Source organism: Moschus berezovskii, chromosome 11 (genome assembly GCF_049115385.1).
Source record: "Moschus berezovskii isolate FMDL1 chromosome 11, NW_MosBer_1.0, whole genome shotgun sequence".
Lineage (NCBI taxonomy): Eukaryota > Metazoa > Chordata > Mammalia > Artiodactyla > Moschidae > Moschus > Moschus berezovskii.
In genome coordinates, this window is record NC_142470.1 from 1,565,754 (window position 1) to 1,590,027 (window position 24,274).

General features: G+C 56.2%; 1 protein-coding gene across 1 annotated transcript in view; it reads left to right on the top strand.

The window, feature by feature from the left end:
- LOC129539675 (ficolin-2-like) overlaps nt 1-17,722 on the top strand; it is a 31,731-nt gene extending 14,009 nt beyond the window's left edge. Inside the window, 11 exon segments of the mRNA XM_088841005.1 lie at nt 8,205-9,503; nt 10,800-10,913; nt 12,946-13,002; nt 13,392-13,424; nt 14,397-14,429; nt 14,817-14,943; nt 15,199-15,329; nt 16,178-16,312; nt 17,294-17,380; nt 17,383-17,487; nt 17,490-17,722. Of these exon segments, the coding sequence (XP_088697131.1) occupies nt 9,419-9,503; nt 10,800-10,913; nt 12,946-13,002; nt 13,392-13,424; nt 14,397-14,429; nt 14,817-14,943; nt 15,199-15,329; nt 16,178-16,312; nt 17,294-17,380; nt 17,383-17,487; nt 17,490-17,650 (1,068 nt within the window). The 5' untranslated portion in view covers nt 8,205-9,418 and the 3' untranslated portion in view covers nt 17,651-17,722.
- The last annotated feature ends 6,552 nt before the right edge of the window (nt 17,723-24,274 follow it).

Genomic DNA, 24,274 nt, shown 5'->3' on the forward strand with positions numbered 1-24,274 from the left:
CCCAGGCCTCTGACTGGGAGAGCTAATGTTATAAAGACCCCAGGCCCTCTGATGGAAGAGCTAATGTTATAAAGACGCAGGCCCTCTGATGGAAGGAGCTAATGCTACAAAGACGCCAGCTGTCTTCAAAGCAGCCCGTAAGTCCAATGTGACCCCAATCAAAAAATTTCTTGCAAGACTCAGACGTGATCTAAGATTTATGTGGATGTATTAAGGCCCACAAAAAGCGTCACCAGCTTTACAAAAGAAGAGCAGAGTGTGGACCATCCTGAAAGATGCAAGACATCCTGCAAAAACAAAGAAAGGAATCCCATGTGGTCTTGACACTGAGTGGTGGACTGGGTTCCAAAGTTCAGGGGCAGAGCCCACTGACCGCCTGTGGGATCTTCATTCATTACAAGGTGGCCCCACAAACCCAGTAGGAAAGGACAGAGTTCCAGACAGTTCCAGAAACTTGCCCATGAGATGGAGCATAATAATGAATCCCCGTGCGTGCGTGTCGGGGAGGGGCGGGGGGGGGGTTACCTAGAAACTGGGCGGACCACAGGGAATAAAGAGCCAGATGGGAGAAGGAGAATAAAGTTAGAAAATGAAATGCGGGAGATTATCTTTGGGACTTCGGGGGAGGGAAAGGCTTCATAAATAAAACTTTAAAAGCAAAAATGGTAAGTGCGAAAGACTCCACAGGCAAAGCTAACAAGGAGCTGGTGGGAAGGGAGCAGATGCCTGTGGCGTCTGAGACCAATGCGTGACAATGCGTGACGAGGGCGCGCTATGTGAGAGGAAACCTCGGAGCCACAGCGTGGGCGAGCTGTTGAGGACCCGGGCGACCACCAGAAAGCTGAGGAGTGCAGACGGGGGGACCCTGCGGGGCACGTCCCTTCTGAAGGACAGTCCCTTCAGGAGCCGGATGCAGGCTCCGCAGACCACAAGAGTCACTTGGTGTGAACACAGGGCCCTGCAAGACGGCAGGGCGACCTCGGTGGCAGAGGAGGGTGGGCTTTGGGCTCAGCCGGGAGACCGCCTAGGAAACACGGACCACAGCGATGAAGCCTTGGCAGCCGGCAGCAGCAGGCTGAACGTAGATAAACGCACCAGGATGCGTGTCCCTGAAAGTCGCGGGCCCACACAGACACATGCGCGGCCACACGGCTGAGTGGAGGGAGCAGAATCCAGAATGAGCGCCAGTAAGCGCCATTTGCCTACGCGGAAAGGCAGGCGCCACGTGTGCACTTTCCCAGAACGTTGTTCAAGTCAGAAGATGTCCCTGCTGACAGCCGAGGCCGAGGAGGCGAGGGAGGGGGCCTGGGGCCGGTCCGACGCTGGGCGCTGGCCTAGAAATCAGGTCACCGCGGGGGTCTGTGACAGTGAGGAGGTGGGGGTTCCACAGTGCCGGCCAGGGGTGACTCTCCCGACCCGCAGGGGACGTTCGGCAGAAATGCCGGCTGACATTTCTGGCTGTCGTGACTCCGGGCGGGGATGCGACTGGCATCAGGTAGGCACTGGGTGGTTCCCTTCCAAAAGCGGTCTGGGCCAAAATGTCACTGGCGCCAGGGCTGAGCGAGCCTGTTGGGGGAGCTGTTTATGGCGGGAGAAGGGACGTTTCAGGCCGATGAGCAGTGGGGAAGAGAAAGCTTCCTGCTGGCAGTTGACAGCTTGGCACAGCGCCAACCCCCGCCCCCACCCCAGCTTTGCAAGGATGTGCCAGGAGGGGCTTTGGGGAGGGGGTCTCCCCTTTGGGGATCCCAGTGCTTTCGCCTCACTGGGCCCCTTCCTCCACAGAAAATCATTAAAAATTGTATTTTACAATGATGGAGGTTCAAAGTTGAATATAACCTTGGCCATATTTTATCTAATTTCTTCTTCTGATTTTGAAAGACATCAAGAATATTTTTGTGGACCCCCTAGGAGCTGTCATGGGCTTCCCATGACTCAGTGGTAAAAGAATCCTCCTGCAATTCAGGAGCCACAAAATATGCAGGTTCAGTCCCTGGGTGGTGAAGATCCCCTGGAGGAGGGCACGGCAACCCACTCCAGTATTCTGGCCTGGAGAATCCCATGGACAGAGGAGCCTGGCAGGCTACAGTCCATGGGGTCATAACGAGTCAGACACGAGCAGCTGAGCATGCATGCACAGAAGTTCCCAGGGACTGTAGGCACTCCTGGACCAGTGGGGGCCGCACACCTGAGGAGCCCTGCCCACCAAGGGGGCTGCCTTCCGGCCCCAGGCCTGGCCAGTGTGCACAGCACACAGGGGTCCCCAGGGCACGGCTCCTAGCATGCTCGACGGGACGGCCAGAACCCAGCCCAACTGCTAAGAGTCAGGGGCAGGGAGGGAGGTTGGGGCAGGGAGGAGGTTACAACACCGCCAGCCAGAGGGCTCCTGCCTGGCTGTGAAACACCCACCAGAAACAGAGGCTTGGCACAGGCTGGGGTGGCTGGAGGGTGGTTGGGGGACAAGTGGCCAGGCCTGGAGAGTGGCCCGGGAGCCGGCAGAGAGGCTGCCGGGAGGAAGTCAGGGCTGGGGGAAGGTAGGCTCTGACCTCCCCCCGGTCACTGACCCCGTGGTTCTAACTTCTTATCCTCACTCCACAGGGTCCTCAAATCCACCCTGGTATCCCGAGTCGCATGACAAGGAAGACTCAGAGAGGTCAAACGACAGGCTCAAGGTCGCACTGCCTGGGTCAGGAGACCCCGGGCCTGTGGGTGCTGCCTGGGGCATCCTTCAGGGCAAGCCCCGCGTGCTCCTTCTCCCAGATAGAAAGCCACAGACAGCTGGCGAGCGTCCCTTCCCTGGGCTCCAGGCTGGACTGGACTTGGCAGGCAGCCTCTCTCCCGCTGAGGGGCTCCAGATGTAGACAGTCTTCACAGCCAAACGAAGGTGCCTCTGGGGTATATCAGGGGGACCCCGCCAGGTCCAGCCGACACGCGGCCCCTTTCCTGAGGCCCTTCAAACACGAGTCCTTGCAGGAGCAGGAAGGAAGGGAACCAGTGGAGGGACAGGGGACGTCCTACCTTGGGGGACACGCCCTACCCCTGGGAGGAGGAGGCCAGGACTGGGGGCCTGGAGCAGCCAGCTCTCTGTGGGTGGGGCAGGGTTTGAACCTGTGCTCCCAGGGTCCCTGATGTTCCTGGCGTTGTTCTGACACTCAGTCGTGTCCAACTCTTTACAACCCCATGGACTATATTATCCGCTGTCCTTCACTATCTCCTGGAGTCGGTGATGCCATCCAACCATCTCTTCCTCTGTCGTCCCCTTCTCCTCCCGCCCTCAATCTTTCCCAGCATCAGGGTCTTTTCCAATGAGTCAGCTCTTTGTATCAGGTGGCCAAAGTACTGGAGTTTCAGCTTCAGCATGAGTCCTTCCAATGAATATTCTGGGTTGATTTCCTTTAGGATTGACTGGTTTGCTCTCCTTGCAGTCCAAGGGACTCTCAAGAGTCTTCTCCAACACCACAGTTCAAAAGCATCAATTCTTCAGTGTTCAGCCTTCTTTATAGTCCAACTCTCACATCCATATGTGACTGCTAGAAAAACCATATCTTTGACTATACAGACCTTTGTTGGCAAAGTAATGTTTCTGCTTTTTAATACGCTGTCTACAGACTCCCCTAAGAAAGTTGAAGGCTGCAAATGCCACATTACTCACTGAAGCATTTCCCCTGAAGACCCATCAACTCATCAACAGAAATCAATGTTTTGAGCAGAATCCTGTCAATTAAAAAACCTCACTTTGCTGCATCTATCAGTCCTAAACAATGACATGGTGCCCCCGCCCTGGGCCCCATTGGAAGACCCACCCTAGTCCAGACTTCAAAATCTCAGTCAGACCCGCCCTTCCTGCTCCGGAGCTCTGAAGCTCTGGTGGATGCTGTGGTCCTCACCCTGAGCCAGGACCTGGGTCGGGGGATTCGGAGCTCGAGCATCACTGGGGGGCTCACATCTCTCCTGAATCCACAAAGTCACGTGCAAAGGCCCCAGGAGAGCCCTGATGCGCAGCCCCTGCTGGGTGCTGACAGCCAGCCTCCCAGGAGCCAGGCGGGACACAGGGCCCTTGCAAATCTCCGTGCTTGTTGGGGACCGCTACTGCGGCAGAAAGCGGTACAGATTGCCTGTGGCCACTGCAGGCTCCATCTCGTTGTGTTTAAACTTCCTTCCTGAAGTGGATGATAACTTCCTCACCAGAGTGCAGAAACGAAGTGGATCAGAAGAAGCTGGAGGGTGGGGCCAGCCCCCGAGTCCCTTTCCAGCTCCGAGGACCCCTCCTGAGGGGGCTGCTGCCCTGGCTGGGGCGCCCGGCCCTGCTCTCCTCATCCCAACATGGCTCTCGGGAGGGGCCCGCTTTTGCATTTTACATACAGATGCAATCAAAGAAGGCCCGCTCTCTGATGCCACTTCCCCTGAGATGCTGTGCCTGTGAATTTCCACGATGGTTCTGTGGGAGGCAGGAACTTGTCTGTGTGATGCTCTGCAGGTTGCTCCGGTTTGAACACTAGTCAGGCCCGGGATCTGTCCTGCTCTGGATGGACTCTTGGCTGCTGTGGTTTGGAGCGGGACACTGTTCTTCCTGGGTCTTCTGCCTGGGCACACGTTGCGGGTGGGTAGGGCCAAGCTCCAGGTTGCGGGTCATCGAGCAGGTGCAGGCGTGCATGTCTCTGATCTCTAATCAAGTCAAGGGCCTTATCGTTTTTCTATCAGCCATTGAAATACTCTCTTTTGAGGAGTATCTGTGTAGGTCACTTTCCCACTTTGCATAGGAGCATCAGTTTACAGCAATTCCTTATTTATTCTGGACACAACAGTTTGTCACCCCGACGTGCGTAAAAAACCTCCTCTCCACCCCGTGGCAGCTTTTGTCTCTCTCAGGGTTGTTGTTTGAAAACCCAGTATTCTTAATTTCAATGTCAGTTTTCACACTTGTCCATCACTTAGTGCTTTTCATTCCTGCATGAGATATCACCAAAGTTATCTGATGTCTCGTGCTGTGGCCAAGACTCTGTTTCATCTCTCACATTTGGGCCTATGATTCTGCCAACACGGCTCTGTTTCTGCGCTGTGGAAAGGGCCCAGTTTCATTCCTGGTTTTCCCGTGTGACTACCCAGTAGCTCACAGTACTTATTGGAAGTTTATTCAAGGAGAAGGAAGGAGGGATGGAGAGGGGGCTGGGGTTAGCAGATGTAAGCTCTTAGAGGCATGCATGCGTGCTAAGTCACCTCAGTCGTGTCTGACCCTTTGTGACCCTCCGGACTGCAGCCCGCCAGGTTCCTGTGTCCGTGAGGACAGAATCTCTGTCCGTGAGATTCTCCAGGTGGGAACGCTGGGGCGGTTGCTGTGCCTTCCTCCAGGGATCTTCCCCATCCAGGGATGGAAACTGTGTCTCTTTCATCTCCTGCATTGGCAGGCGGGTTCTTTACCACTAGTGCCACCTGGGAAGCTATTAGATGCAGGATGGATAGACAAGACCCTACTGCACAGTGCAGAGAACTACACTCAATACCCTGTGATAACCCATAATGGAGAGAATACTAAAAAGAATATATAAGTGTGTGTGTGTATAAACCATATCACTGTGCAGGACAGCAGGAATTAACACAGCACCGTAAATAGACTCTTCTCCCATTTAAACAGTCTGTCCTTTCCCCGTTGGCTCTGTGGTGTTGCCCCTGCCGCGCGTCCAGGTTCTGTGTATGCCTGAATTTGTTTCTCAATCCTTTATTCGGTTCTGACGCTTTGGTCTGGATCCTGGAGCTGGTCCCACACTGTCTCAGTGACTTCATCTTCACAATTACGGCATCAACTAGAGCAAGTCATCCTTCCTTGCTCCAGCTCAGGACATCCCAATTATTGGCCTTGAACCTTTAAACACATTTCAGACTCACCTTGTCACGTTTCCCATTAAAGGGGCATTAACTGACAGCGCAGTGAATCTGTGGATCAGCTAGAGAGAAACTAACATTTTCATAACGTTGAGCATTTGAATCCGTGAACAGAGACTATTCTCTCAGTTGTTCTGTTTAAAGACTTCTCGTTCACATCTGATGTTTCTACATGGAGGACTCGTGTGTATTTCACCGGAATTATTCAGTTATTTGAGTTTGGTGTCTCTACTGCAAATGTTTAACATTTCTTTTTGTAACTCACTGTTTAACTTTTAGGAACATAATTGAATTCTGCCAAGCTCATTCATTCTAAAAGTTTCAGATTCCCCTGAACTTTCTTCAAAAGTCATAGCCGCCTCGTACTCGCCTCTCCGACTCGTGTACATCTGATTTGTTTTTCCTGCCTTGCTGCTCTGACCGTGACATACGCTGACCGGCAGTGGCGATGCACAAGCAGCCTGGTTCGTTTCAGTCCCCCGTTAACTGTGCTGTCATCTCGGTAACCGTGGCTTCCGGAGGTCTGTCTCTGTGCTCTGTCGTCTCTGGAGGTCTGTCTCTGTCGTCTCTGGAGGTCTGTCTCTGTCGTCTCTGGAGGTCTGTCTCTGTCATCTTCCGGAGGTCTGTCTCTGTGCTCTGTCGTCTCTGGAGGTCTGTCTCTGTCGTCTCTGGAGGTCTGTCTCTGTCTCTGTCGTCTCTGGAGGTCTGTCTCTGTCGTCTCTGGAGGTCTGTCTCTGTCGTCTCTGGAGGTCTGTCTCTGTCGTCTCTGGAGGTCTGTCTCTGTCTCTGTCGTCTCTGGAGGTCTGTCTCTGTCTCTGTCGTCTCTGGAGGTCTGTCTCTGTCGTCTCTGGAGGTCTGTCTCTGTCATCTCTGGAGGTCTGTCTCTGTCGTCTCTGGAGGTCTGTCTCTGTCGTCTCTGGAGGTCTGTCTCTGTCGTCTCTGGAGGTCTGTCTCTGTCTCTGTCGTCTCTGGAGGTCTGTCTCTGTCTCTGTTGTCTCTGGAGGTCTGTCTCTGTCGTCTCTGGAGGTCTGTCTCTGTCGTCTCTGGAGGTCTGTCTCTGTGCTCTGTCGTCTCCGGAGGTCTGTCTCTGTCGTCTCTGGAGGTCTGTCTCTGTCGTCTCTGGAGGTCTGTCTCTGTGCTCTGTCGTCTCCGGAGGTCTGTCTCTGTCGTCTCTGGAGGTCTGTCTCTGTCATCTCTGGAGGTCTGTCTCTGTCGTCTCTGGAGGTCTGTCTCTGTGCTCTGTCGTCTCCGGAGTTCTGTCTCTGTCTCTGTCGTCTCCGGAGGTCTGTCTCTGTCGTCTCTGGAGGTCTGTCTCTGTCATCTCTGGAGGTCTGTCTCTGTCGTCTCTGGAGGTCTGTCTCTGTGCTCTGTCGTCTCCGGAGTTCTGTCTCTGTCTCTGTCGTCTCCGGAGGTCTGTCTCTGTCGTCTCTGGAGGTCTGTCTCTGTCGTCTCTGGAGGTCTGTCTCTGTCGTCTCTGGAGGTCTGTCTCTGTGCTCTGTCGTCTCCGGAGTTCTGTCTCTGTCTCTGTCGTCTCCGGAGGTCTGTCTCTGTCGTCTCTGGAGGTCTGTCTCTGTCGTCTCTGGAGGTCTGTCTCTGTGCTCTGTCGTCTCCGGAGGTCTGTCTCTGTCGTCTCCGGAGGTCTGTCTCTGTCGTCTCTGGAGGTCTGTCTCTGTCGTCTCTGGAGGTCTGTCTCTGTGCTCTGTCGTCTCCGGAGGTCTGTCTCTGTCGTCTCCGGAGGTCTGTCTCTGTCGTCTCTGGAGGTCTGTCTCTGTGCTCTGTCGTCTCTGTTTGTTCTTGCACGTGCTGTCCATCGTCCTCACGAGCCTGGTTGTCTTCTCCTGCCTTCTAAGGCTTAATTTGAAAGACACGCATATTTGCGGAAATCATTTAAGTCTTGGGGTGACACCAGTCTTCTGAGAAGATCTGTGCTGGGTTCAGCTTGGAGCAAGCAGGCAACAGAGATATTGGAAGACCTCACTGGAGCTTCAAATCCCAGGTGGCTCAGTGGGAAAGAATCTGCCCTCTAGTGCAGGCGCCACAGGAGACATGGGTGTGACCCTTGGGTTGGGAGGATCCCCTGGAGAAGGGGATGGCCACCCACTCCACTCCAGGCTAACCACTCCTGCTGGAGAATTCCATGGACAGAGGAGCTTGGCAGGCTACAGTCCATGGGGTCACAAAGCATGGGACACACTTTCACTGTTTGTCTTTCTGAGGACCGATGGCCTCAAATGCCTAACCTGTCATTGCCGGAAATCACATGACCTCGGTTGATTCCACTTTAAGATCTGAACTTGACAGAGTCTTGCGTTCTGTCATCTGCTTAGGTCCACATACTCTTAGGGACGTTAAAGTGACACCTGACTGTGTGGCCACCGTCCCACCTACAGTCACCCTATCAACAATGAGAAGAGGAAGCGCTTGCTTGCAGATGGGGCAGCGGGACTAACAGCGGCCACCTCTCTCCCCGTCCTAACACCAGGTGAACAACTCTGAACTAGCTCTTCTCCAGCAGACAAAGCTCAGATCCGTGGCTGGCTGCCGGCTGAGTGATGACTGAGGCAAGGCGATCTCTTTCTCCCTCTGTCCCAGGGGGCTGGAGCCACTGCACAACACTGTGCCAAGTCTGGTGTCATCCCGGAGCCCACAGAGATGGACGCTGGGTCCTGTGCGCCCTTTTGCAAAACTCAGGTTTGGCCATCCCATGCCTCTTTCCTAGTTAGACAGCAAGTGTGGTTAGGATGCTGGCTCACGCACGCTGACTGGAGATATATGAATCCACAAAGGAGGTTCATCCCCAGCTCCTCCCCGCCGGCACCATCCTGCTCTGCTTCGTGACCCTCTACACGTCTGCAGAAGCCCTTCCCGGAACGCCCACCGCCTGTCCTGGTTCAGGGTGGTCATAGCACAGACGTGGAGGGCAGCCTCTGGGATCTTGGGGGACAAGACACAGCCTCAGCTTCAGGTGTCAAGACCAGACCCGGTGGTCCTTGGCGCCTCAGACAGACTCGGGAAAATGTCTGGCTCCCTCCAGCAGAGCGGCTTCAGTTCCCCCACTGTGAAATTCAGATCACAGTGCCTTCCTGATGCAGCTGGCACCTAAGAAGCGCTCAGGACTTTTTTTCTCTTCCCTTGTGTTAGGTGCTTTGTCATTAGAACATTCTGGAAATCAGGTGAGGGAGGGAGGGGTCTTACTCCTCACACCCCAGTCAAAGCCTCGGGTGTTGCCTGGGCGGAGCTGGGTGATAAGGAGGGGTCTGGGGATGGAACTTTCCTTAAGCCACAAAGAAGGCAGACCCCTTCCAACACAGGGGTCCTGGGAGCCTCTCTCAACTGGGAACAGGGTATCCTGCCAGCAGAAGTGAGCCCAGTTCAGCGGGCAGCCTGGTGGGGCCCAGAGGGAAGGAAACGCCCTTTGCCATCCTCTGGCACCTCCTGCTGATGCAAACAAAGAGGCGGGAGGAAGTGGGCGTCCTCCTGGAGTGGAAAAACCGCAGGCCCAGGCAAGGGCTGGCTTCCCCTGCGCTCAAGATTGGGGGACATGGAGCTGGGAGGCACGGCCGGCCCGCTCCTCGTGTGCCTGTGCTTTGGGACCCTCGCTGCCCAGACTGCAGACACCTGTCCAGGTGAGATGGACCTCAGTTTCTGGCCCCTGAATGCTGGGGCTCCACACTCACCAACCAGAGGTAGCATCCAGGGTGAAACCCTCCACCTGCACCTTCTGAAGACCCAGCAGCTCAGCTTCATCCTCAGACCAGGAGACAACGAACAGCCCAAGGCCATGTGGGAGGAGCGGGAATTTAATCTGGGTCTGTCTCCCTCTCAAGCCTCAGATTTGCTCCACGGAGCATCCAGTCGGGTCTCGGCTCTGCAGCCAAGAAGGACAATGCCCCCTGCTTCCTGTCTTCTCCTGGACTTTTCAGAAAGTTTCCCTAATCCCAGGGCTCCCACGCTCCCTTGGGATTTGTTACTGCAGATTTTCGGCTTTCACCCCAGAGTGTGAATCGGCAGATTCGAGCTGTAAAGGGGGTGGCCTCCCTTCTGATTCCGTGCAGGGAGCTGGGCCCAAGCCTGGAAAGAGGTTGCCCCTGAGGACAGACCAGCCTCACCCTGAACTGACGATGTATTTGTGGGGGAAGCATAAACTTGTCCCCCTGGGAGAGTCTCTGGTGGAGACAGACTCCAAAGCAGCAGCTCCGGTGTCTGCAGTGAGAGCCTGGCTGACTCCCACAAGCTCTAAGTTGTCTCTCGTGAAGATGCTTTAGTTTTGAAAACAACAAAACTAAGTTTTCTTTTTTTTTTCCAAGAAGGAAATGACCCTTTGGTCCCTATTCTACTGGAATTTGCCCTGCGTTCTTAGATCAAATGTATCTTCTCTCCGGGGGGACCTACAGGGACCCCTTCCAATTCAGGAGCCCTATGGTCACAAGTCAGAGGTCTGGGGTTGAAAACGTTCTGCTGTCCCCAACTCCCCAAGTCTTATAAACATTCATTGCTGTCATGTAGTGGAAGCATCCACTGTTTAAGAGGCTCTTTTAAAATGCCGTGAAGGATACCAAGAATCAAAAAATCTGCATTATCTGATCTAATCCTCCCCACAGCCTTATTTCTGTCCCCATTTGGATGCCCAGAACTCAGAGGGGTTGAGTGACTTGCCCAAAGACACACAGCACGGAGGTGGGGGGCTGGGAATTGGCCAGGGTGGATTCCAAGGCCAGGGCCCTGCCTGGCATGGCCTTCCCACCTGACCAGTGCCCGCCAGAGGCAGGAAGCTCACTGCCAGGCTGACCTTTCATCAGAGACCAGTGAGACGGGCTGGAGCCGAGGGGCCAGGTCACCTCGTGGCAGACACTCTCGGCTCGGGCGGCCTGTCGTCAGCCCTGTGATGAGCACCCGGACCCTGACTCTGCGTTTCTCTGCAGAGGTGGAGCTGGTGGGTCTGGACGGCTCCGACAAGTTGTCCATCCTCCGAGGCTGCCCAGGGCTGCCCGGAGCCCCAGGGCCCAAGGGAGAGGCAGGCGCCGGTGGACTGAAGGGTACGTGATCTGGGTCGGGGACGGGGTCACTGAGCGCCGGCTCTTCTCAAACTGGAGCCCGAGCGGGGCAGTGCCCCCTGGTGGGGGGTCTCAGTTTGGGAGTCTGGGTCATGGGTTCTGCCAGAGGTGACCCCGGTGGCCCCCGGCACTGCCATCCCTGGAGGAGGGCGCTGGTCTCAGCTGTTTCCAGCTCACGTCTGGGTGTCTTTTCATGGAGCATGTGCTTCCGGGCCCTTGATCAGGGCTGGCTTTACCGTGACCGTTGGCAGGAGCTTTGCACCTAAAGTGCCCGGTGGGCTCACCTGGAACCCGGGGCCCCAGGTTTCCTCCCTGCGCCTCAGAGGAGAAACCCGGGGCTCTGAGCAGCCAGGCATCGCCAGGGAGGGAGGAGCTGGGTCTCCACCCTGCGTGGGGGCCCCCAGCACTCCACACATCTGCCCACGGGGCCACCCCCCTTACAAGGTTTGGGGCCCTAAAATGGGCTCCGAGATGTGGTTCTGCTGGGGGACCTGGGAGGAGGGCACGTCTGGTCCGCTGCCCACCAGGGGGTGTGTTTAGCCGGCCCCAAGTGGAAGCGGCCCCACCCCTCTGTCCCTCCCCACACTCCACTCCCCCAGGCGGTGAGCCTGTTGGTAGACCCCTGCCCTTTCCTTTGCTGAGCCTGGGGCTGCCTCTCCTGACCCTCCATCAGTGCCGGGGAGGAGCGAAAGGGGCCCTGGGTGGTCTTAGCCTCCTGCCAAGGTTAATAAGGCAGACCTGGGACTCATTATTTCTTAGGCTCCCAAATCACTGCAGATGGCGACTGCGACCATGAAATTAAAAAGCTCTTGCTCCTTGGAAAAAAAAACTATGCCCAACCTAGACAGCACATTAAAGAGCAGAGACATCACTTTGCCGACAAAGGTCCGTCTAGTCAAGGCTGTGGTTTCTCCAGTGGTCATGTATGGATGTGAGAGTTGGACTATAAAGAAAGCTGAGTGCCGAAGAATTGATGCTTTTGAACTGTGGTGTTGGAGAAGACTCTTGAGAGTCCCTTGGACTGTGAGGAGTCCAACCAGTCCATCCTAAAGAAAATCAGTCCTGAATGTTCATTGGAAGGACTGATGCTAAAGTTGAAGCTCCAATACTTTGGCCACCTCATGCGAAGAGCTGACTCATTGGAAAAGACCCTGATGCTGGGAAAGATTGAAGTTGGGAGAAGGGGATGACAGAGGATGAGATGGTTGGATGGCATCACCAACTCAATGGACATGGGTTTGAGCAAGCTCTGGGAGTTGCTGATGGACGGGGAGGCCTGGCATGCTGCAGTCCTTGGGGTCACAAAGAGTCAGACATGACCAAGCGACTGAACTGAACTGAACTGGGGCTTCAGGCTGCTGACCCCTCCCCTCTGGAGGTGGAGTTGGAGCCTCCCCAGAGGGATATGTACTTGGGTCTGACCTCCCTGCATCTGGGTTTCGCTGGTGGTTCAGACAGTAAAGAATCTGCCTGCTATCCATGAGATCCCTGGGTTTGACCCCTGGAATGGAAACCCACTCCAGTATTCTTGCTTGGAGAATTCCATGGACAAGGAGCCTGGTGGGCTACAGTCTGTGGGGTTCCAAAGAGTCGGACATGACTGAGCAGCTAACACTATCCCTTGCATCCAGGGTGGAACAGAGCGCTGGGCCCACGGCTGGCGTCTCCAGGTGCCCCTGAGTGATAGGGTCTGTGAGGACGTGCTCCTGGCCCCACGCCCCGACTAGACGCTAGAGCTCTGTGTGGCAGTGTGGGCCTGGGCCTGCTACACAGAGGTCTACAGGGGCTGGAAGCCAGTGGCACCCTGGGGTGCCGGCCATCTGCACCGGGGGCCGTGGGCGCTCTGTCCCCACTGCCTCTGCTGTCACCCTCAGGCTGAGTCCCTGTGGCAGTGACCCTGAGGATAGTGGAGCAGGGATGGGAGGGTCAGGACTTTATTCCTCAGGGCAGTCAGAGCTCAAGTAGGATGCCTCAGATGGCCTTTCCCTCAATGGTGTGTCTTTGGGATTTACAGGAGAACAAGGTTCGCCCGGAGTCCCTGGGGAGGCAGGGCCGGCTGGACCCAAAGGAAGCACAGCTGATGAAGAGCTGTGACCCCCCAGCAGGACCCTGGGGCCTGCAGAGACGGAGAGACAGACCGGGAGGGGTGGGGAGGTGGAGAGAGATGACAGGCCGGGCGGGAGGGCGGCGGGAGACAGAGACGCGCCTGTCTTCCCGCCCGCGTCCTGAGAGCCTTGAGGCGGTGTGTGAACCGGCCCAGGGTCCTGGGTCCCCAGTGCGACCCAGGGAAGGATCCCAGGCCTCAAGTCCCCAGCCGCCCACCCGCTCCGCCAAGACCCAGGCACTTGAAAGCCATGTGAGCCGCGGAGCATGCAAGAGCTGAGCCTGGGGCAGCTTCCAGAGCGGAGGGTCACTGTCCACCGGCAGGCGTCCTCTGCATCCTCTGTCTCTCTCTAGGAGCCCGAGGGGAGAAGGGTGCCCATGGAGAGAAAGGTGAGCCCCTTCCCTCCCCGGGGGCACCCGGCAGGCTTTGCAGGGGGCTGGGGGGTGGTCCCAGAGGCCTGGGTACAGGAGGTGCCCCGGGACCCAGGAGACCGTCTGGGGGAGGAGCTCAGCCCACGCCCCTGGCTCCGCCCATCCAGTCCAAGGGTGGGGGCAGAGGGGTGGTCCTGGTGGTTGGAGGCTGGAGGAGCGGCTGCCAGTCTTGTCCCCCGGAGACTGGGAACGCTGATTTAGTGCAGGACCTGTGGACGCTTCGCTTTTTTTTTTTCTTTTCTGATTTAGGCCCATTTATTTAAAAATTTCTAAAAGTAGGAAAAGGTAAAACACCAAGACACAGTCAGGCTTCCCAGGTGGCGCTAGTGGTGAAGAACCCGCCTGCCAGGATAGGCGATGGAAGAGACTTGGGTTCGATCCTGGGGTTGGGAAGACGCCCCCAGAGGAAGGCGTGGCAACCCACTCCAGTATTCTTGCCTGGAGAAGGCCTGTGGACAGAGGAGCCTGGCGGACTACAGCCCGTGGGTTCGCAAAGAGTCAGACACGACTGAGCACTCACGAGACACAGCCACATGCTTTGACGACAAATATAAAGTGTACTGGTTGGGGCCCAAGCATGCCCCAAATGCCCCCCAGGACTTTCCAAGACCAGAGGCTCTGATGCAGACACTGGTGGTGGAAAGTGATGGGCCCAGAGGAGCTGAGCCTCAGTGCCGGGAGCCTCAAAGCCCAGGAGAGGGGGCCGGTATGGTGGTCCAGCCAGTTCCCCAAGCGGCAGTGCTGGCCGCCTGCCGGCAGCGAGCCTGTGCGGCTGAGTCTAGGAGCCGCTGCCCAGGGCTGGGGGCTGTCCGTCCTGGAAGAGCTGGGCAACAGTTTCTAGTCTCGGCGCCGTGTTCACGGAGCAGAGGGGGTGAGGGGCACGGGGCTGTTTCCAGACGTGTGACACGCACGTCCTCTCTCCCACAGTAGGAGAGCCGGGACAGCTTCATTCATGTGCCACAGGTGACCTCACACACGCCAGCCCCCGAGCCCCAGACCTCAGCCAGGACCTGCTCCCATTGGGGTGGTTGACCAGAAGGCCAGCTGCACAGTTCCAGCATCCAGAGACAAAATGCTCTCTGCATATCTCTCACTCCCCAGTTACAGGCAGCTGCTGCCTGAATGATATGTGTCTTCCATAGCAGTCTTCCTGGGGGAGCTTATAACTTTCCCTGGAAGACGGGGTGCCCAGACCAAGGTGGGGACAGCTCTGGGAGGTGGGGGTGGCCTCCGTCTGTCCCAGGCCTCAGTGCCACCCTCCTCCAGGCAGATGTCCCCTCCTCTGCCCCCTCCGCTGCCCCTGCCCTGCCCAGGCTCCTGACCTGGCATCCATCCCATTTCCCCTCCCAGGACCTCAGACCTGCAAGGAGCTGCTCACCAGGGGACACTTTCTGAGCGGCTGGCACACCGTCTACCTGCCCGACTGCCGGCCCCTGACCGTGCTGTGTGACATGGACACGGACGGCAGGGGGTGGACTATGAGCTGGCGGGGGTCCCAGAGACGGCCACGTGGCCCGTGGGCAGTGGTGGGCATGCCCGGGAGGCCCCTCTAGTGGGAGATCAGTCTTTAGAGGCCTTTGTGAGACTGTCTAACCCCAGGCTCGGGCTCCTGGGCCCCAGACTGTGAAGCGCTGTGAGCTGCTGGTGCTGCACTCACGGGTGGCGGGGTGCCCCGCGGGGGGACGGCAGTCGGGGCCTGTCTCCCAGCCCCCACCTACCCCCACCATGCACAGGTTTTCCAGCAAAGGAGGGACAGCTCTGTGGACTTCTTCTGGACCTGGACCGCGTACAAGCAGGGCTTCGGCAGTCAGCTGGGCGAATTCTGGCTGGGGAATGACAACATCCATGCCCTGACCGCCCAGGGTTGGGCCACGGTGGGGGCTCTGTGGTTGGGTGGCTGCAGCCCACAGCTCCAGACCCTAGCCCTGGGCCGTGTGGAGACCTCACACTCCGCGTGCTCCCCTTTGACAGCAGGAAGGTTATGCCTGTGCCAGCCTGGGGCGCGCTCCTCAGACTCTCTGAGGGTCTGAATTGGGAGAAGGGGGGTTATTGGAGGGAAGATGTCTTCTGGTCTCAGGACCAAACAGACCTTAGAACTGGAGAGGAGGAAGGATGCAGGAGGCCATCTGGACTGGGGTGGCCCTCCTCTCTCTTCCAGCCACTGGTAATGCCTTGAAACTGGGCTCTGAGGCCCACAGAGCCCCTTCCCTCCTTCTCTGGGTCACTGCACGGGGGGGTCCTGACACGGGCCCCCTCAGCCCACTGCTGTTTCATAGAATCAGCTTCACGGGTGGTCCTGAGTTCACCTGTGAACCTGTGAACCATATTTTAAATTCTTCCACTGTCTCATGGCAACCTTGACGGTGTCCACGCACATGCCTGAAATTCTTGAAAAATACAAACACACTTTCCTGCCCTGGCATTCATAGCGGTTTGAGGAGAATTTAGGTTTCCAGTAGAGTGAGGCTTCATTCCATTCAAGGAACACCAACCGTGGGATTTCAGGCGAGGCTGATGAAAAAGAAGGGGAGCCGTTGGAAGTCAGGGAGCCCTCCTCAGACCCTCACATCCACCAACTTCTCACATTCCCCGCTGAATTTTCCCCGGATGCTAAGTTCAGACATCCCTCCAGAATTTACCCAAATCCCCACCTCCTTTGCCTGGAGGTGGAGGCTCCCTTCTGCTGAAACCTGAACGCCTTCCTCCAACAGGAACCAGTAAGCTCCGGGTAGACCTCATGGACTTTGAGGGCAACCACCGATTTGCTAAGTACCAGTCCTTCAGGATGGCGGGTGAAGCTGAGAAGTACAAGCTGGTCCTGGGAGACTTCGTGGAGGGCAGTGCAGGTCAGAGTCCGCAGGGGCACTGCGGGGGCCGGGGCTTCAGCTCGGGGTTGGGGAAGCAGGGAAGCTGCTGGGGGCCTGGCTCTGTCTCCCCAAGAGACCCTGGGCTGGGGGCTTCCCTCTCGGGGCCCAGCTTCCCCATCTGTGGATGCAGACAAGAAGGTGCCCACTTTTCTGTGTAACCTGGGGGTCTGCGATGCTCTGAGGTCACTGACCTTGTCCCCGCTAACACCTGGAAGAGGACAGTCATCTCATAGGAGGCCTTAGAGTCCTGTTCCCAAGTGGCTCCACAGAATACCGACCCTGTGGGATGTTCTTGGCCAGAAAGACCCCCTGGTCACAGACTATGGGAAGGTATTTCCTGTGGCGCATCCTGGAACGTCCAGGGTGCACTCGTGTTCAGGAAAGGTGCCAGGTGCCTGTTGGACTGTGTTGAAGCAGAGCTCCAGAGAGCAAGCCCCTCTGGGATACCGGAGGGGATGGCAAACTGGAGCCTTCAAGCGCCTGTTTGACACACATCGCCTCCTTTGAGCCGCCAAGGAAGGAGCAGGGCAGGGACCCTTGACCTCATGGTGTAGGTGAGGGCCAGGCAGGCGTGGGGGCGTGGATACTGCGGGGGCCAGAGGGGAGCTGCACGCCAGGGACTGAAGCTGGAGCCAGGGCCCCTGGTGAGGTGGTGCTGGGCCCCTGGGATGACCAAGGCAAGCCAGTGGGGGAGGGAGGTGAGGGCTTGGGGAGGAGAGGGCCCCGAGGGCCTGGGGGTCTCTGGGGAGCCGGGAGGAAACAGGTGACGCTGGAGGGAGGCTCACGCCCTGGTGCAGAGTTCCGGGGCCAGGAGGCGCCCTCTGCCCCACGGGTGAGGTGGGCTCTCAGCCCCCTGGGGGTCTCTAGAGGGAGGTGCATTGGGCGGGTGGCAGGGCCCCCGATGGCGGCTCCCTCCGGGACCAGCGACACCCCACTCTGCCCGCTCCCCTCCCCGAGCAGGTGATCCCCTGATGGACCACAGAAATCACTTCTTCTCCACCAAAGGCCGCGGCATTGACGAGAGTGCCTCTCACTGTGCCGTGCAGTTCGAGGGGCCTGGTGCTACCACGGCTGCCACTTGTCCAACCTGAACGGCCGCTACCTCAGGGGGCCGCACGCGAGCTATGCCAACGGCATCAACCGGAGTCCTGGGGAAGGTACAACCACAGCTACAAGGCGTCAGAGATGAAGCTGTGGCCGCAGCCTCCGCGGGCTTTGCTCTGTCCCCGGCGAAGGCCAGGCCCCTGCAGGGCCCCGCCACCCCTCTGCCTCCGCTTCCAAGGCCCACAGGGTTCAGCCCCTCCTGTCGGCGTCTGAGCTCTGAGCCCCACAGCCTCGCCAGAAGCACCGTGGTATTGTAATTAGCCTCCAATTAAAATAAATAAATTAAAAAACAAAAACAAAATAAAGAGTTTGCTTTCTGACAGATACTTTTACCTGACGGTTTTCATTTGCGTCCTTGAACTTGAGCTTTTCTGAGCATTTTCCCACAACCAATCTGCAGCAGGGGCTTCTGACCTGGCTGAGCCAGGGGCAGTTCGGGCCTCCCTTCAGTTCAGTTCAGTTCAGTTCAGTTCAGTCGCTCAGTTGTGTCCGACTCTTTGCGACCCTATGAATCACAGCACGCCAGGCCTCCCTGTCCATCGCCAACTCCCGGAGTTCACTCAAACTCATGTCCATCGAGTCAGTGATGCCATCCAGCCATCTCATCCTCTGTCGTCCCCGTCTCCTCCCGCCCCCAATCCTTCCCAGCATCAGAGTCTTTTCCAGTGAGTCAACTCGTCACATGAGGTGGCCAAAGTATTGGAGTTTCAGCCTTAGCATCAGTCCTTCCAATGAAACCCAGGACTGATCTTCTTTAGGATGGACTGGTTGGATCTCCTTGCAGTCCAAGGGACTCTCAAGAGTCTTCTCCAGCACCACAGTTCAACAGCATCAATTCTTCGCCTCCCTTAGCACATGCAATCACCCGTGTCCCCCAAGCATTGGCCGCAGCCTTAAGCTCCCGCCGTTAATAGATGGGGCAGCCCCTTCCTCCCCTAAAGGCTCCTGCCTCCTCCCACCTCACTCCCAGCATCACACGCTTTTAAACAGGTCACTTTCGTTAACAAGAGGGGTGTTTGCTATAAACAGGGACTTTCTGCTTCCAGTCAGTGCAGTGGGTGCTCTGGGCCAGCTTCCCCCGAGAGCCGCTGAAACTCCACACACAAGCCCACACGGGACAGGGGCTGTGTCTGCCCAGCAGAGCGAGGGCATCAGGGCACCCACGTGCAAAACCCCGAGGGCAGGAGCCTCACTCCGCACAAGCCTCAGTCCCAGGACGATCGCAGCCCTCAGTGTGCAAAGCTCAGCCTCCTGATGGGAGACGGAGGAGAGTTCTCTGTCTCTCAGGCCAGGGAGACGTCTCTTAACAGAGACTGCAAAGGGGCCGGGAGGAAAGGGAAATGTTGATGGGTTCAGCCGCATTCAATCAAGAGCCTCTGTTTATCAAAGGACTACATAGGAAACGGAAGGAAACTCACCCAGGGACAGAAATCCCTCGAAACACGTGTGTGCACAAACTGCTGTGTCCAGCTCTCTGCGACCCCGTGGACTGTAGCCTGCCAGGCTCCTCTGTCCACGGGATTCCCAGGCAAGGATACTGGAGTGGGTTGCCATGCCCTCCTCTGGGTATCTTCCTTTCCCAGGGATCGAATTCGGGCCTCCTACATCTCCGGCATAGGCAGGCAGGTCCTTTACCACTGGGCTCCCGGAATGCCCTTAGTAACGCGTAGGTTGCTAGTTTTCTACTGCTGCCTCGACTCATTACCAACACCTCAGGGGCTTAAAGCACGAGGGAAATGTGTTACCACAGGGCTGTGCAGGCTGGAAGTCTGGTGTGGGTGTGACGGGACTAGAAGCAAGTCGGCTCGAGCGCTGGTTCCTTCTCTAGACTCCAGGGAGAGTCTGTCCTCTCACCGGTTCCAGCTTCCAGAGGCTCCTGGCCCTCCTTGGCTCAGAGCCCTCCCCGTATTCAGAGCAGCAGGAGCACAGCCCTCTGCGTGTGGCAGGGAAAGCCCCTCTGCTCTGAAGGACTCTGGCATCCGATCGGGCCCACCCGGGTATCACAGGGCCTCTCTCCATCTCCAGATCCTTCGTTTAAGCACCTCTGCCAAGTCACTGTCACCGTGTAAGCTGACGCACTTCCAGTCCTGGGGATCAGGCAGGAGCTCTTTAGCAGGGGGAGCATATTCTGTCTACCATGACCCATTAAAAAAAAACAACAACAAAACAGCATGGTCTCATACCCAGAGTATTTAAAGAATTCTTTCTTTTTGTTTAATTGCTAAGGCATGTCCGATTTTTTGCAAGCTCATGGACTGCAGCCTGCCAGGCTCCTCTAACCATGGAATTCTCCAGGCAAGAAGATTGGAGTGGATAACCATTCTCTTCTCCAGGGGATCTTCTCTATCCCACATCTCCTGCCTTGCAGGCAGATTCTTTACTGCTGAGTCACCAGGGAAGCCCAAAGAACTTCTACCAATCAACAGAATTTTAATCGCTTAATGAGAAGGGTTAAGAGATTTGAACAGACACTTCATAAAAAATGATACCCACAGGACCAATACACTTATAAAAGTCTTCTCTATTTTGTTGCAAATTATAACCAAAATGAGATGCTATTCCACAGTCTTCAGGACTGATAACATTTGGAAAGCTGACCACACCAAGTGTCAGTGATGTGGCAGGGTTGGGGGGCTTACGTATACGGCAGGTGGCAGTGTGAACTGACGCCACCAACTTGGGAAAAAGTCTGGTGTCAGAGCAGAAGACACACAGGCCCATACCTGCAATCCCACTGCCTAATGTGGAAATGAGCGTCGTGCGCCCCAGGGACCATGGGCAGGAGAATCTACAGCCAAACTCTTCACAACAGTCCCAGGCTGGCAACCACCCGAGGCCCCCGGGAGAGGGCGGACAGTCACGTAAAGACAGGCGTGGGCCAGGTGCCACACGGCGGTGCGGACTGGATGCTGTGACCACACCCAGGATGGAGACACAAGGTGCCGGGCTGAGGAGCAGGCGTGCTGCTGGCTCTGTGCCCCAAGAGGCTGGTTTACAAGTTAAAGAGACCCGCAGTCTTTGGGACGACCCCCTGCCCGGACGTGAGAGCTGGACCATCAAGGGCTGAGTGCTGAGGAATTGATGTTTTTGAACCGTGGTGTTGGAGAAGACTCTGGAGAGTCCGTTGGCCTACAAGGAGATCCAACCAGTCCATCCTAGAGGAAATCAATCCTGACTATTCATTGGAAGGACTGATGCTGAAGCTGAAGCTCCAGTCTTAGGCCACTTGATGTGAAGAGCTGACTCATTGGAAAAGACCCTGACCTGGGAAAGATTGAACGCAGAAGGAGAAGGGGATGACAGAGGGTGAATGGTTGGATGGCATCACGGGTTTGAGTAAACTCCGGGAGTTGGTGATGGACAGGGAGGCCTGGCGTGCTGCAGTCTGTGGGACTGCAAAGAGTCAGACACGACTGAGCGACCGGACAACAGCTTAGGTGGTAAACATATACCAGGAAGACAAGAGGGTGGGATGGGATGTGACAGGGACCCCAAGGGCCTCTGGGGTTCTGAGCGGTGATGACAAGCCCATGGGCCGCGCAGCAACCACAGCAACCAGACCTCAGTTTTCCTCTCAGGGGCGTTCGTGTACACTCACTCCTCACTTTCACGACTATGTGTGAAGAACGTGCGCAGATCAGGGAGGCTGGTGACCCGCGCGCCTCCTGACGTCCATGGTCACGGACTCGGTTACGGAGGCGGGGTCCCTCAGCCCACCCAGGGCCGACCGCCACCTCTCATCAGAGGTAAAGCCTGCTAGTTAAAACCGCACTTTCCTTCCTTAATAGGTAAGCAGCTTATAAACCCAGGAAGGCGTTTAAGTCTATAAGTGATTAATATGCCAAAAGCCGTAAAATTCGGACTTTCATATTAAGAAATCTGAATAGCTTTGGAATCTAATGGTCCCTTAAGGTTTAAAGAACCTGGTCTGTTGTAAAGAAAGCCTCATCAATCCAGAGTTAAATATGTGATTATCCAGTTGACTTAGCCTTGTAATGCTGTCTAGAAATCTTAGTGCGTTTACTCACAGTACTGGAATATGCAAGAAGCTCTGGGTTCAGTGCATTTGTAAGTGAAATAATTAGATTTCTAAAATTTAATTAGTACTAAGAAGGTTTTGTCCGCTGGGCAATGGAAATGCCTAAGAAGAAATTGAATATATTACCCTTATTATCACAATTCAAAGTTTTGAAGGTTTAATGAACTAGATTTGTAGTATTCAAAGACGCTTAAAAGTGCCTGTTAAGATTTGCAGGTCTTACAAATGGAAAAATGAGATGCGTATGTCAAATGTGAAAGATTAGGCAAAGTTTTTGAATATGTAGCTTTCAGAAATCAAATGTAGAAAAGCCGAGCCTTTCCTAAACACAAGCGCCTATCAGACTCACATCCTCAAAAGTCAGTGATGGTTAGAACAGCTCTGCCCTGGCACCTGGCGGGGGAGGCAGAGGGTGTGTGTTTAAGCAAGCCCCCAGGTCTGCTCCCAGCACCCGCTCCTGAGCAGGAGAGGGGGCAAGGCCCAGCCGCAAGGTCAGAGGGCGGGGCACTCCCCCAGGCTTGTGCTCCTCACCTGTCTCCTAGTGAATAGTTCTACTGCCCGATTCCCCCCCTTCCAGCTTGTGCTGGGGACTCTCCCTACTCTTGGGGTGTCCGTGTCTGAGGAGCCCTGTCCACCCCTGCCCTCTGCCACTGACCAGGGGTGTCTTTTGGCCCCTGTAAGCTCACTGCCCCTCCGGCGTCGGCGGCCCCCTTGACCTGCACACACTTTATGTCTTTATTGGATGCCCTGCCAGACGCTGCTCTTACGCAATTGCACAGCCTTCGTACCTCTGGATGTATTGTCGCCGAAACTCAGCCTCTCTTCACTGGTGCAAACAGAAACGTGGAGACAGAGTCTGGGGTGAAGTGGAAGAGTCGCTTTAACTGCTTTGACAGGCAGGGGGGCCACAGTGGGCTATGCCCTGAAGACCATGGGCCCCACCCTGGAGGGCGTCAGCTCAGCTGCTCAGCCCTGTCTGACTTACTGAGACCCCAGGGACTGCAGCACGCCAGACTTCCCTGTCCGTCACCAACTTCCCGAGCTTACTCAAACTCGTGTCCCTTGAGTCGGTGATGCCATCCAACCATTTCATCCTCTGTCGTCCCCTTCTCACAATTAGCTGTCTAATGGATGTGTTTGGATGTGAGAGTTGGACCATAAAGAAAGCTGAGCACAGAAGAATTGCTGCTTTTGAACTGTGGTGTTGGAGAAGACTCTTGACAGTCCCTTGGACTGCAAGGAGATCCAACCAGTCCATCCTAAAAGAAATCAGTCCTGAATATTCATTGGAAGGACTGATGCTGAAGCTGAAACTCCAATACTTTGGCCACCTGATGTGAAGAACTGACTCATTGGAAAAGACCCTGATGCTGGGAAAGATTGAAGTTGGGAGAAGGGGACGACAGAGGATGAGATGTTTGGATAGCATCACCGACTCTATGGACATGAGTTTGAGCGAGCTCCGGGAGCTGGTGAAGGACAGGGAGGCCTGGCGTGCTGCAGTCCATGGGGTCGCAAAGAGCAGACACGACTGAGCAACTGAACAGCAGCACCACATCTTATCCTTTCATTTTCTGATGGGCGTTTAGGTTGTTTTCACACCTGAATCTGTACTTTAAGTGCCTCCCCAGATGGCTCTGAGGAACAGCTAGACTTGGAACCCACTAATATGCTGTCTTCAGGGCTAAATGTACTTGTGGATGATTTCAGGGCAAGTGAATGAAAGCCCCGGGCCTCTGGCCCATCAGAGCAGAGGTTGTGTGAAAGGAGGCAGTGGTGCTGCAGGAGGGCAGAGTGGAGCTAATTCAGGGAGAACATTTCTGTCTAAGTCACATGAGTCATCAGCCGAGCAACCAGGAGTCACCCCGGCCACTCACGACACCGCGCTTGTCAGACCCAGAAAGCCCAGCTCAGTCACCTGGCCGCCGCCCCGAGAGCCTCACTGCCGGCCGGGTGAACACGGCCTCCTGTTTCGTTTTCTGAAGACGCCTCTGTCCTCAGCTCCTCTGTCAAGGCCACCGGTCGATGGGGCCTGTGCAAGGGTGGTGGGTACACAGCGTGGACATCCTGTGGCCCTGGGTACCCGGCCCCCTGGTGGAAGGGCTCTCCCGAGACACAGGGTCAAATGCACAGGCACGGGCACCCCCGAGGTCAGACAGACGCTCTGGTCTTGCTGCAAAGTGGTTCAAGGGGGCAGCAGGGTTCCCCGCCCACAGGGCACTGGGCCAGGAGGGAGTGGGTGTCCATCCAGGGCTGCAGGGGCCTGAAAGCGTGGACTGGAGCAGCCACGCCTCGCTTCCATCCCCGAAATCTGACGATTTCTATTTCAACCCCAATTAAAATGTAGGACACCTCTCTTGCAGACGCAGGACTCTGGGAGGGCTGTGCTCACTCCCTTGGGACAGATGGACATTTCCAGATGGTTCCGGGCTCTCCCGCCTTCCTGGCTGGGACGTGTGCCACGTATTGGAGTGGGGAGGGGGCGGCGGGGCGGTGGGGGGGCTTGCAGCCTCCTGCGAGGCTCCAGGAATCGGATAATTGGCCGCCCCCCATATGGTTGATTACTCACGCTGACAATGGCGACCAAGCTGAGTAGCTCCAGGGTGGCAGAAGAAACGGATCGGAAATTGCCTGAGGAAGGTCGGCTCAGAGACCCGAGCTGGATTTAGGCCAAGGGCGAGGCTGCGGGTGGCCCCTGGTGCCTCCCTGCTCTCTGTCCCTCCCCTGGGCCACCTCTTTGTAAAGGTAAGTAAGTGACAGCTGTCTGCTTAATACACAGCTTCAGAGCTCAGGCCGGT